The sequence below is a fragment of the Ammospiza caudacuta genome, chromosome 6 (assembly GCF_027887145.1).
Source record: "Ammospiza caudacuta isolate bAmmCau1 chromosome 6, bAmmCau1.pri, whole genome shotgun sequence".
NCBI classification, from domain to species: Eukaryota; Metazoa; Chordata; class Aves; order Passeriformes; family Passerellidae; genus Ammospiza; species Ammospiza caudacuta.
Genome location: NC_080598.1, coordinates 14,809,410 through 14,822,436, shown reverse-complemented (window position 1 = coordinate 14,822,436; position 13,027 = coordinate 14,809,410). Strand labels below are relative to the sequence as shown.

The following is a 13,027-nucleotide window of genomic DNA, read 5'->3' as shown; positions in this document are numbered from 1 at the left end:
CATGTCCAGTGGAAGGAACGTACCTTAAGTATTTCTTGGTGATTTTCAGATGCATAAAGTCTGCCATCCCGAACAATGTCCTCTATGAGCTCCTGGTAATCCTCTGTGGGGAATGCACAAGAGTGTCATTTGCAGCTTCACTTCACTTACAGGCTCAGTACCACCTGTGGTTACACATGGAAGCTCTGCCTCAGAAGAGCCAGTAAGTACTTGACATATTAGCAGTAAGAAAATACTTCTAACACTTTTCTTTTTATTATGAGAACAGTGTACTCTGCTGAGCTGCTCAGCATCAATCTGTCAAAAGCAAAGGAAATCATAAAGCACCCAAGATTGGAGTGCATGTGGTAACCAAGTAACCTGCCTTAAACCAACTGAACTGCAGGGACCCATCTGTATACACCCACAGCCTGTTACTGACTTCTTTCTACAGGAAGAAGGAATAAAAAGATTATGTAAGAGGATGCTGTCTTAAAAGTAACCTCCCTGCTCAATCATAACCTGAAATTCTTCAAAAGGAGAGGTCTCCCCTGAAAAATTACTTTTCCACCACTAGTGAAACTCTGCAGACCACAGCAGGGATGGCTCCCTCACAATTAATCCAGTGTGAGCAGAACATACAATATCACCTCACTTATGCTGAAGTGCAAATCCTCAGCTCCAGTTTCACACCTCGTGATTCTGACAAGACTGAGGTGAAAATCTTTCCCCTCAAGCCTCTTTTCAATATGGGTATTTTGCTACCTGATTCTAGGCCACAAATGGTAGCAGGAACACCATAAAACACAGGTACTTGAGCTCTACCTAATTCCTAATTGTCTAAGCTCTGTAATTTGCAGGCCAGAGCCCAGAACTCCAGATTTTTGTTTGGAAGACATGGTGGCACTTAAAAGACTGCAATGCACTGCAGAATTCTTAGATTAGGTTTAAATGGACCAGCTCCTGGAAGCAGCTCCTGGTGACACGGCTGGGCTGCCCTGCTGCTTAGGGAGGGGAGCTCTGCCCTGCTGCAGCTGCACCAGCCCACACCAGCCCAGCTGCTCGCTCCCACTCACCATCATAGGTCACATAAGGGACTTGGAATCCCTTGGCACTGTTCCCTTCATTGGATTTGAACTGGATCCAGAGTTTCTTGGACCTGGAGGTGAAGGCTATGGGGCGCTCGTAGGTCTGGCAGGTCTCGTACGTGGTCACCGAGTTGGAAGAAGCTTTCAAAGCAAAAGCACAACAGGCAGCTGTGGGACAATGCTTCTTGCTGAAGGGTTGTTAGAGCTGTTTTCTGTTACCACCAGAAAAATGCTTGCTGGTGTTAAGAAAACTCCTCAAAATGTGGAAGGCCATCAGTGGACGGCAGGCCCTCAATGAGGGACTTCTTGGTGAGGGAATATTTTCCTTTCTCCTAAAATAACAGTCTACTGTTTGAAGGACGTGCCTACACTAGAAACTGAGGTTGTTTATCCTCACATCAGGCACCTGTAAGGATTAGCAAGCGTTTCCTCTTTCCTAACCCAGGCTAGAACTGCTTAGCATAATGCATGACTGGTTAGCTTAAACCCCTTAACAATATTTCTCTCAGTTCACTGGCACATCATGGCCTTGTACCCTCTGAATTTCACTGAAAACTATGGGGCAGCATTGTCAAATAGAACTTCTTCATTTGCCTTTTAAAGAAATTTCTGCTCTTAAATAGATGCCAGGCAGACTACACTGAGTTTCTGCAAACAGCAATGCCTGTGTTTCACACTGTGTTTCCCCCTGAGCTGTGCCCCAGTGGGTGTTCCAGACTCACAGCTTTTCCTCATCACCAGGTAGTCTCCACACTCGTCCTCGATGGGCAGGAATATTTCCGGGACCACGATGAGGATGCGGCGCTTGGGCGGCGGGTTGATGCTCCAGGTGCACTCGGTGTTTGCAGGGTAGTCCCCAGGGTAGTTGGGTGATTCAATGTACCCAGTGTAATCTCCCAGCTCCCCTCCACACTGCCTGTCTGGAAAAGGAGCACACAGTGCAGGACAAGGCAAAGAGAGGCCGCCCTGCAGCCCTCCTGCAGCCACGGGGGGCAGACACACATTTCCCTTTTTGCACCTGCTGCAGGTACAGCTCTCCTTGCCAGCCTCTCACATCCCTGTGTGGGTGTGTTTACATGTGTTTGTGCGTGTGCAGGCACTCCAGAGCTGGTTCTGGGCAGTCACCTCTCTGCCCTCCATTCTCCCTCCCTAATTTCCCCTCAGCTACCACAAATCTAGAGCAGTGGCTCCCTTTGTCATGGACTCTTTCAAAGGTTGTTGTTAACAAGAAATGTTTACTAGAGCTATTAAGTTCTGTGGGCCAGCTTCCATTCCTCTTCATAGGAGGGAACAAGTCAGGGTGCTGAGGACACAAACTCTGCTCTATCAAGAGAGAAAAGGTTTAATAGCTCGACCCCGAGGAACCCAGCACCAAGTGGCAAAACACAGCCATCCCTTACCTTGACAGGGCTGATGGAACCAATCTGCAGAAATGGTTTCTCACACACCCTATGTAGGGTGAGATGCAGGCAGCAAAGGAGGAGCAAGCTCTGCCTTCTCTCCAGCTCCCTGGAGCAAAGCTGAGTTTTGCCCTTAGGGCCACCCCAAACAATAATGGCCCGGTCTTTTTATTTGTAAGAGAGCATCAAAACCATCTTGCTGTACTTACTTTTGCACTGTGTTATGTTTGTTGAGCCATCAAAATCAGTAGTGGTGTTTCCAGGGCAGGCAATGCAGTAATTTTGTCCAAACTCAGGCTGGTATGTCCCAATTGCACAGCGAATACATCGGTGGGTTGAGGTGTTGTAAAAATGGCCAGGAGAACACTGAACTGGACAGTAATTAAATAATCATGGTTTAAAAGTGGCAGCAGCATACCAGAATATGCTTTTGTACATTTGTGCAAGACCTAGTGTCATCTCAGAAACTGAAATACCCTATTAGTAAACTGTGGGGGTAACAAAAAAGAGGTAATTAAGCAAATTTTAGTTCATCAAGTCATTCTGTGCAGGTTCAAATTTCCCAAGTGAACACTGTAGAGTGGCTCTGTGTGAAAGCAGCAATAAAACCACAGTAATAAACAATGAGGGAAACAAAACAACTTCAGTTTATCAGGTTATTTTGTGCAAGTTTCAAAGATCTACTAGCAAATGTAGTTTTCTATGCTGCACAGTGCCTTTTTTTTTTTTTTTTCCTATTCATTTTAAGCTCTGCTTACTCCCAAATAATTCTTGCTGAGTTTTGGAAGCTAGTTCAGCCAGGAGTCCTTCCCTACATGCTGCCCCAATCCAAATGCTTCAGATAAGCTCCAAATAGTTCTTGCATCTGTGATTCCACATCTCATGTGGCCTCTTCCACATGCAAATTCCTCAGCTCTTCATTCCAGTTAATAGAAAGAATTCCTTTAATCTCCACTCCAATTTGAAAACTGAACCTCATTTATAGACTTGTTTTTGTTTATGTTAAATGAAACTGAAATCAGTTCCTCTTATCTTGATCCAGAGTTTTAACATCATTTTTTAGTACTTCAATTTCACAAAATTAAGTATGAAAAAGCAGTCGCAGTCTTTGTGGGTTCAGTGGTTCTACACTGAAGGAAAGTATTAGATATCACACTACTACCAGCAATATTAATTCTTCAATGATATTGCTAAATTCTTACAGTATGTTGTAATTCTCAGCAAACATAACTGAAATGAGACATCTCTTAATCCAAACCACTACCAAATGTTTGAATCAGGACCTTATTTCTACCCCTTATTTCTGTGTACTTGAAGTAGTTCTGCGGGTGTGCAGAAAATCTACTCTGCAGCAGTAGATTTTCTGTTAAAGACTTTGTCCTCTAGTGATTTATATAAGCAATTTTCTTTTACCCATGCTTTTGGTAACCAGTTTTAGAAAGAATTGAGGCTTTAGTGAATTTCCTCATGGCCAGGCCAGGCCAGCCTGCTGTGAGAGTCCTGCAAGGGCTGACCCTCAGAAGGAGAAAGAGCCGTCTCTGAATGCCCCACCGGAGCAGCAGCATTTCCTTTTGCCTGGGATCAATGCAGTTCAGACAAAGCTGGCTCACCTTTGGTCTCACAGTCCTGGAACAGGGCTGCCCCGCTGTGCCTGGTGGTGAGGGCTCCTCCACAGGGAAAGCAGGACACCCTGCCAGCCTCGGGCTGGAACGTGCCCAGGGGACAGGGCAGGCAGGGCTTGAAGCCATCAGCAGAGTATTCACCAGGGGGGCACTGATCTAGGATGGGAGAGCGCACATTAGACATGAAGGTGTTGGAGAGCCTGAACAGGACCCACAGCCCCACGGGGAAACTGCTCGGCTTTGCTGGGGCAGCTGGAGCAGGGATCCAGAAATGGATGATGGCAACAGCTGGAGCTTCACACCCCCAATGTGCACTGTGACAGCCTTTGGGGCTTGGGAGCTCTTCGGGGAGCTGGGATGGATTTCACACCTTGTGCAAGGCCACACTGGACACCCAGCCTGTCCAGGGCTCTCTGCTCCTCTGGACAGTGCAATGATGGAGTGATTATCTCCTCATTCTAGCTAGAGAGCTCTTGAACTCCTTCCAAAGGAAATAATTTAGTATTGAACCTAAGATGCCAAAAACATACTTCCAGATTTCTGTTCAATCTTATTATTGAACATTCATATCTCATGACCATTAGTATTACTAATTGTGTGAAAACTCAAGTGCAACAAGTAATTGTGCAAATTCAGTAAACCAAACATTATGCCCCAAAGACTTTAAAAGCAGAAATACTCTTGTCATTCCTTTGATAATCTTGGGTAATGGTTATCTGTGCACAGGGCTGCTGTGTTCTGTATGTTGCACAGACAGCACTAACCCAATCTAACTGATTTTCCTTCATCACAGACCTCAGTATTATCCAGCAAGCCCAGCAATATTCATGAGTATCTTTGAGAAGTTCTGGTTTTCAAACTCTTCACAAAAGAACTGGCTTCAGTGCCAGCATTTAATAATTACCCTGCTCTGGAAAGGCACAAAACACTGTTGCAGTTGTTCAGCTGTGCTGAAAAACTCTGTCCTTTTAAGACCTGTTACGATAATAAACTGTTAGTTTTAGTTTATAGCTCCAATAAATCACTCAGTGAATAGCTGTTTTGTTAGGAAGTTAAATTGGCCTTGGCTTCATTTCAGGATGTATGAGTAACAACAAGCAGGGCATTAACTACCGGTCATGATCAATGATGAAGAGTTTTGTTTGTGGCTGATACACCAGGAGGAATCGCTGAGTGCTCCTCCTTGGCTTAAAAATAAAATGCAGCAGGTTAAGCAATGCTCTGTGGCTTATCAATGAGAGCTTGTGAGCAAGTCTCAGCTCCTGGTTCTAACTTTTTCCACCACACATCACTCCTGCCCTCATAAGGACACACATTCATTTGCTCCCACACTTTTCAAGCCTTTCTCCATTTTATAAACATTCCTACAGAACACTCATCTCTGTACAATTTGTGCACTTCCACAAACATGAATGAATTCAGGCTTTCATTGCAGCACTCCTAATAAGGTAAGGAAAGAGCACTATTTACAATTCCATGACAAGGAAAGACAATTCAGGGATAGGAAAGGTGATCCTGACAAGTGCCTACTGACTTCAGAAACCTGGAAGAAATGGAAAGACCTGAGCAAATCTCCTTCCCTCATACAACTCCATGGCTCCATGGGAAGTCAATGCTCTGAGTAGCCTGGCTAGAAGATATCAGCTCGTCTTTTTCCATTCATTTTAATCACATGCCAAGTTTGGGATGGTTTGGGGTTTTTTAGGTTGTTTGGGGGTTTTTTTTTTGCATTTGGGAGAAGGGGTGTCTCCATTCTGTGTTTTGAACAGAAACACTGACCCTACAAATTCAGGCTTAAAACTGTACTTCAGGTTTCCTGAACTTGCTCAGAGTCCAGCAGGACATCCACCAGAGCTCAAAGGAATCCTGCCCCAGGCAGGAATCAAACCCACAACTTCTGTGCAAATGTTGCATTTGAGAACTTATCCCATCAGATCTCTCTTGACAACTCTGCCATCTGCATCTTACCTGTCTTGAAACCACATGTTGAGAAAATTGTGGAGCTCCCTGTGGAATACAACTGAGTTAATCTAAATCTACTTGGCTTATTTAGCTAAGTGCCTAATTTTTGAAAATTTATATTGTGGAAGTAAACTTAAAAAAAACTCCTCAAACATCAATGAGATCCCCCATCTGAGCCAAAGGAGAACTTGTCCATTAAATCTGAACCATTTGAGTCAAGTGTTTCCTTCTGATTTTCCTAAGAGAAAGAAAAAAGGCTGTCTAGCTACCACCACTGCACCACTGTAACAGGGTGTTCAAAGCTGAAAACAGCTCTGACTTCTGAGACACACCAAACACTTCAGGCTTTGACTGATCCTCTGTGCATTTGAGAAAAGAGGTCAGTACACCCACATACAGATTTTGCTATTTACAACCAAACAACTACTCAATATTCAATGTAAATATTGGAATTACTCCATGCCATGTCCAAGTTTTAATGCCTCAAACTCACAAATATTTCTGTTTCTTCACATGACTACATCAAATCAAGATTTTCACAGTGGTACAAGTGTCCAGACAGTTCGATCCATAAACACATTCCCTGTAAACTGCTCCCAGCTCCTCCTCATCCTCCACCTAGAAATGTTTCCCTCATCCAGCCCCACTGGAGCACAGAGCTGGGGGAGTGAGGAAAGGCTGTTCAGAGCTCACAGCAGTCACAGGGGCCTAATTTAGCATAACAAATAAGACTTAGTGTTAGATTCAATTATAGTAACATTAACAATAGGGCTGTTATTTCAACACAGAAATCATCCAAACTCTATAGGGCTGTGCATAAAATTAGGATGAACCTTCTCTTAAAAAGAAGCCCAACAAAATTAACAAAAAACAAAAATCCACAAGAAAAGCCTCTATGAAGTTAAACTTCTCCAGATATTCACTTAAAGGAAACAAGTACAGAAGTCTGTGAGCTTCACTTCTCAAAATTAGAAACTGCATGTTCCCACCTGCCATGTGGGAAATACCCAGTCAGAACCAGATCTGAAGATTTGCAAATAATGACATTAAATCACAATTCCACTGGCTGGCTTTGCTCTTTTTTTTTCAGAAACTTGATTGTTTTTTCTCCAAATGAACAAAAGAACCAATTGCCTCTGGTAGACTTCATTTCTGCAGCCACTGTCTTTGTTTATCTTCAATGCCCATTAAAAACCTGGTCTTGAGTCTCATGCAGCTGTTTTAAAGGGGGAAAAAAAGTGAAAGCTTTTCTGATGCAAAAACAAGAAGAAAAGGGGGGTGGGGGGGAAGAGAGGGGCCCGCAGGGAACCAGGATTAACAGTTACAAAGACATTTAAAGGCTCTTCCCCTCTTTTCAGCACATTAGCCTTTGAGCATTTGCTCCTATAGACAAACGCCGTAGTATCTCAGGGGCTGAGAAGGTGAACCTCATAAAGGAGGTCATGATCCACCAATTCACCATTTTCTTAAGAATGATGCCTTGACTTTATAAGGAAAATCACCAACAAGTGATGCAAATTGATTCTGAAGCGGCATCCTTTAAGTTATTGTGTTTGGGCAGGTCACACATTTAGGTCACATGAGATGGTTTCGCATCCCAAGGATTTATGTCTTCAGTCTATGATTTTCAGGGCAAGCAGGTTAGCAGGAAAAATGGCCCCATTTTCCCTCCATTTGATAAATTAATTTCTTCTTCTTGCATTTTCACAAAATTGTAAAAAAAGACCCAAAAAAAAAACCAGTTGTGCAACACAACTATTAATTATAATGACTGCAAAGGCAGGCAGCACTTTGATTTTCCTTTTAGATGTCTCTCTGATACTTTTATAATGCCAGTATCATACCACATACAAAGCATTGAGGCGTGGTTCATCATTTTGGATGAAATGCAATTATCTTATTTGCATCCTCTCAGCTGAGGGGACAAAACTGTTGAATGCTGAGCAATGAAATGCACTGACACCTCCCACACAAGATGAAGCTGCTCATCATCCCCATCCTGTGCCAGTGCTGCTCATGCCTGCTGCTCTCTGAGGTCACAGCCCTTTGGGGAAACCCACTTGCAATTGCTGTGGAGCAAAGATATGCTGTCATATCCTTTTTTGCATCCATTTCAGGAAATGGTGATTCTCAGAGCCTCCTTCCACGTCTGAAAGTACTGGTGTGACCAACACAATAAAAAAAAAAAAAAAAAAGACACACCAAAAAAAACCAACCAAAAACCACAAAAACAAAAATATAGATCAGGCAAGGTGTGCTTTTGACACCATGGGATGTGATCAAGGTATGACAGAGTTTTAAGCAGTGCAAGAGCAGGTAGATTGCTTGTTGTTCAAACTTATTTTCTTTCAATACAGAGGTTTCTGGTAAATCACTTTCTGAAAAGGAACTGGTAGTGTTTAAACACTTGGGCTTTGGCTGTTAAACCTCTCTGAAGTCAAGCTCATACTGGACCAGGAGCACTTGTAGCCAGGCTAGAGAGTGAGACTGCATCCTCCCCAAGACAAATCTCCTCTCAAGGCAGCATGCAGCATTTCCAGCATGCTCAGAGGGCTCACACACAGACTGGATGCACTGACATTCCAAAATGGATCTTTGTTACCTTAAGATCTCCTTCAAGGCAGAAAAATCACACTTCTGCTAGGAGAATCCAGTTCTCTGGGAAGGCTGATGAAAGTTCCATGTTGCAATATGCATTTCATGGGATATCCATGGTTATGGACCTATCACTGGTTGCTCCTTGGAAGCCACATTCAGGACTTCATGGGATCAACCAACACAAGCCAGTGCCAAATGGGCTCATCATAGATACAGAACTCACACATAACAAGGTAGAAAAGTGCAATATTGGAGCCTCTAAAGCCTCAGAAAATCCCAAACAGAACTGTACAATGAACAGCAAAGTTGAAATAAACCACACTATCCTTTGCAATCATCAGTGAACTCCCTTTTATCACCAGCAGCTGTTTAAAGAACAGCAGGCACACAAGTGCCAGCATCCAGCATATTAACAATGATAAAATACCCTGGAAACCACATCCAGTTTGTTCCTGGTGTCTTTCTAATGCTTTTCTTCTGCACTGTGCACCACTCAACACTGTAGGAGTTAAGACAGGAAAATCAGGGATAGAACTGCCTCACCAGAAAAGTGAAACCAAATGAAATTTATCTTGCTGCTGCAATTGCAGGCTAGTCACCCAGCACAAAAATTGTCAGAGCAGGAGTTTGACTCTTCCTCTGACACTGCTGAAATACAAATAATGTTTCAGACAGTGCTGTGCCAGGGGAATTCTACCACAGGACCTAAACTGTACCTAACCTAGCCATACTCCAAGTATTTTAAATCAATGAACCAAAACCTGCATTTTACTCAGAAACTGCATCAAAGAAGACTTGTAAGTCCCTTTGATTTGCTTTGTTCCCTCACTGCTTCCTACACCCCAGGCCAGACTGAGCCAAAGTCCTTGGCTGTCCAGAGGCCACATCCACCACCTGCCCTGGATCCATCTCCTGGCCAGTATCTCCTGCTGTGCAGCCTCTTTCTCCCCAGAACCACCAGCCTGTCTAGGTAAGCAGACCCCAATCCCATCCAGAAGCAGCTCTGCAAAGCAATCAGATCAAAACAAAGGAACAAAAACCAAAATTCCCTCTCCCACACAGATCCCTGAACCAGCTTCTTGCCTTTCTCCACACTATTCCCACTCTATTCTCCTCTGCCCAGCCTGTTTCTTAGCTCCTTCTGCCTGGCAGCCCAAGCAGCAGCAGCCCCCAGCCCCACCTTAGCCATTCACCCTGGGACAATCAGCTTTTCCAGGGAAATGAGGCATTCCTAACAACTCTGTACTTTTATGTCCTCTCAGCAACTCTCCAGCAGCCTGACAAGTGGGGTAGGAGGTGTCAAAGATGCTAATTTTCTGTACATTTAGTGAAAATAAGCAGGGGAACAAGTGCAAGGAGAGAGCCCTTAACACTGGTGTAAGGGAAAGGCTGTAGGGTGAGTTCCACGTCCTGTTTGATCCCAGGGAATCTCCACAAGGATTTGGTCTGACTGACTCGGCTGCAGAAAGGGAGGTTCACTGAGGCATTGCACCTTGTCAGGCATGAGCAAACCCAACCTTAAGGCATGAGACACACAGGGTCATTCCAGGACTCACAGCAGCCCTGTTGGGGTGCCCAGAACAAACTGAGGCACCAATTCAGCAACAGAAGAGCCCTGACTTGTACAAATTGTGCTTCAGAGCCTTTGTCTTCACATGCTCAGTGGCTCTGCTTTGACCATGGGCAGGCTGATTGTGCTCACCCCACCAAAGAGCTTTCTGGGCAGACATTGCCCAAAATTCCCTTTTCTCTCTGAACTAGCACAGAAATGCCACGTATGCTTCTCGTTTGTGCTGCGACATTAAACTGATTCTGCAGTTATCTAAAAAAAATTGTGTTTCCTTCCTGTTCCAATTTCTAATTGTAATCCACATTGCCTTCTCCACCTGCAACATTTTTAGCTTGCTCATCACTGTTTTTTCCAGATGAAATCACAAATATCTTCAGAGTCATACTGTGCTCTGCACAATTGGAATGACAGATTTCTTCAAAGCCTTCCTCTAGCATCCAACAAAATAGCTTGAAAATATCCTTGTAAACTCATCTTGGTGAACTTTCCAAAGTTTTTCAGATTTATTGCAATGTTCCAAGAAAAAAAAAAGAACTCTTAGAGCTTTTTCCGAGATTTCCTGAGTAATTCCCTGCTTGCTTGCACAGATGTTTTAAACAATTTGTCTGTTCTATGAACCCAAGTTTTTCTAGAGTTAGCAAAACTGGATTGGAAAATCTATTCTTAGGCCAAATGCTGCTGCTGGAAGACATACTAATTAACTGTGACAAGCATTTTAAAGGCTTGCTGATTCACAATCCACCTACAGGCTGCCTGCCCCGTGCAGCCTGAATTGGCTGTCATGGTTGTTAGGCCCCTGTGAGGATGTAACATCTGACCCCTCTCCTCAACTTTTGTGCTTTGGAAGCACTTACCATGGGCTGCATTATGGTGGTGCCCTCCAGTGCCATGATAATTAAGACTTTTCTCAGTGATGGCCAATAAAATCCTCATGAATTTCTAACTCTGTCATGAAGATTCTCTGGGACTCTGAGCTTAATCAGCAAAGTGAGTGTGACTGTATCAAATTCTGAGCAGCCTTTTCCTTGGGACGAGGGAGAGGTGAGGCTGTGCACAAGCTCAGGAACACAGCATTACCAAATTATTACTAAATTATTTTTAAATTACTAAAGCATAGTAAATGGAGTCTTAAAAGTAACATTGGTGATGTCAAGGCCATTGGTGCCTGATGTTATTCCCAGGATTTCCACCTTTGAGCTTATTGCAGGCTGTGCCTCAGCTGTAGCGCAGTGCAGTGAGCCCTCGCTCTGCTCTGTAACACTTCAATTGCCAACAATACATTCACGGGGAGAATTTCAGCAGCACCCTCACTTCTGCACACCCAGCCCTGCTCTCTCCTGGACGGGTGAACCCCGATCCCCCCATGCCCGAGCAAAGCAGGGAGCACGGGAGGCGCTCCATCATGCCCAGCTCCCTCCCAACTCACCACATCTGAGCCCCGGGTGCAGCTGTCCCCCACCACAGGCCTGCTGTGGCTCTGAGGGCCTGGGAGTCCTCCTGGCCACCTCGTGGTCAGCGCCCGAGAGGCGGACGCGGAACTGGTCCCTGCTGACGGTCTTGCGCAGGGTGCGGATGGTTTTCCGGAACCGCTTCTCCGTCTTCTTGCGGGCACAGCGCACGTCGCACGTGTCTGAAAAGCACCGGGGGCGAAAGGGGTGCCCTGAGTGACTGTGCACAGGTCCCACCCAATTCCAATCACCAACCAACTCAAACCACTGAGAAACAGACTTCTGGGAACAAGTGTGAAATCCTCAAGGACAAATACACTGGGCAGCTCTTGGGTCTTTGGAGCTATCCCCATGCCTCACTCTTTCTGAAGCAGTGAAATAATGTTCAAAACAGGAGATACTTTTTATCATCATTTTGCATACAGGCAGAAGTGAAAAATACAGGAATTAAGGAGCAAACGGCAAGAAGCTTCAAAGCGCACCTGGAATTATTTCCCAACCAACCTGTCACCTCCTTCCGGCTCGTCTCAAGCTCAAAGTCCGCGGTGATAAAAATCTCTCTGGTCGCTGCCAGTCTACTGAGGGCTCCAGGGACTTTCTTGCCAGAGCTGCATGTTAGGTTTACATAGTGGAAGCTCTCCATTACTGAATTTTGTCTCTCTGCATGAACAAAATCAAAGGAAGCAAAAGCTTGGCCAGGCCTGTTATTGAACATTCACCAGTGGATCATCATGAAGAGTTAAAGAGGAGCAAACCATCACCTCCACTGGCCAGTGAAAGAGCAGTTTGGCCAGGCTCTTACCTGGTGCACCCTCACAGAGTCAAGACCATTCTCATGGCTTCAATGAGGAAATAAGGTTTTGGCAAAGGAAACACCCATAATAAGCTCTGGTTCTGGAGTACATAACTTGTCACTGAGCATTCAGCACAGTTCCTCACTGCTACTCTGCTAAGGACAAACAGTCTGACACTGATTCATCATATCGTTTAATGACTCCTTTCCCCATTTTTTCTTTTATATTTTAAAGTAGTCCTACTAATTTTCTGCTGACTTTGTGAATTCCCAGCCTATTCTTTCTGCTTTGGAGCAGATGGAAGAGCTGACCCCACTGCATCCATCTGGGGCTGCTGAAGAGTGAAAGGAAGACAAGAGACAAGAGGAATAACCCTATGACAATAGAGTCAGCATAAAGGTCAGGAGATTTTTCAATGAGGCACCAGACAGCAAGGAGCAGGTGAGAAAGGAAAGAAGAGAAAGATAAAAAGAGGAAGAAAAGGAAGGAATCAAATTTTAAAAAAGTATGGTTGGTTTTACTGAGAATTTATCAGCAGTATTGCGAACAAAAAAATGATAAGGGCT

The 13,027-nt window shown here is 44.4% G+C and overlaps 1 protein-coding gene across 1 annotated transcript in view; it reads right to left on the bottom strand.

Annotated features, from left to right (window-relative positions):
* The window catches only part of SCUBE2 (signal peptide, CUB domain and EGF like domain containing 2), a 34,600-nt gene that overhangs the window by 771 nt on the left and 20,802 nt on the right, over nucleotides 1–13,027 (bottom strand). Inside the window, exons 15-21 of the mRNA XM_058807105.1 lie at nucleotides 12,172–12,327; nucleotides 11,646–11,849; nucleotides 4,078–4,245; nucleotides 2,677–2,838; nucleotides 1,790–1,987; nucleotides 1,056–1,208; nucleotides 24–103 (exon numbers count right to left, since the gene is read on the bottom strand). Coding sequence (XP_058663088.1) covers nucleotides 24–103; nucleotides 1,056–1,208; nucleotides 1,790–1,987; nucleotides 2,677–2,838; nucleotides 4,078–4,245; nucleotides 11,646–11,849; nucleotides 12,172–12,327 — 1,121 coding nt within the window. The remainder of the gene's footprint in view (nucleotides 1–23; nucleotides 104–1,055; nucleotides 1,209–1,789; nucleotides 1,988–2,676; nucleotides 2,839–4,077; nucleotides 4,246–11,645; nucleotides 11,850–12,171; nucleotides 12,328–13,027) is intronic.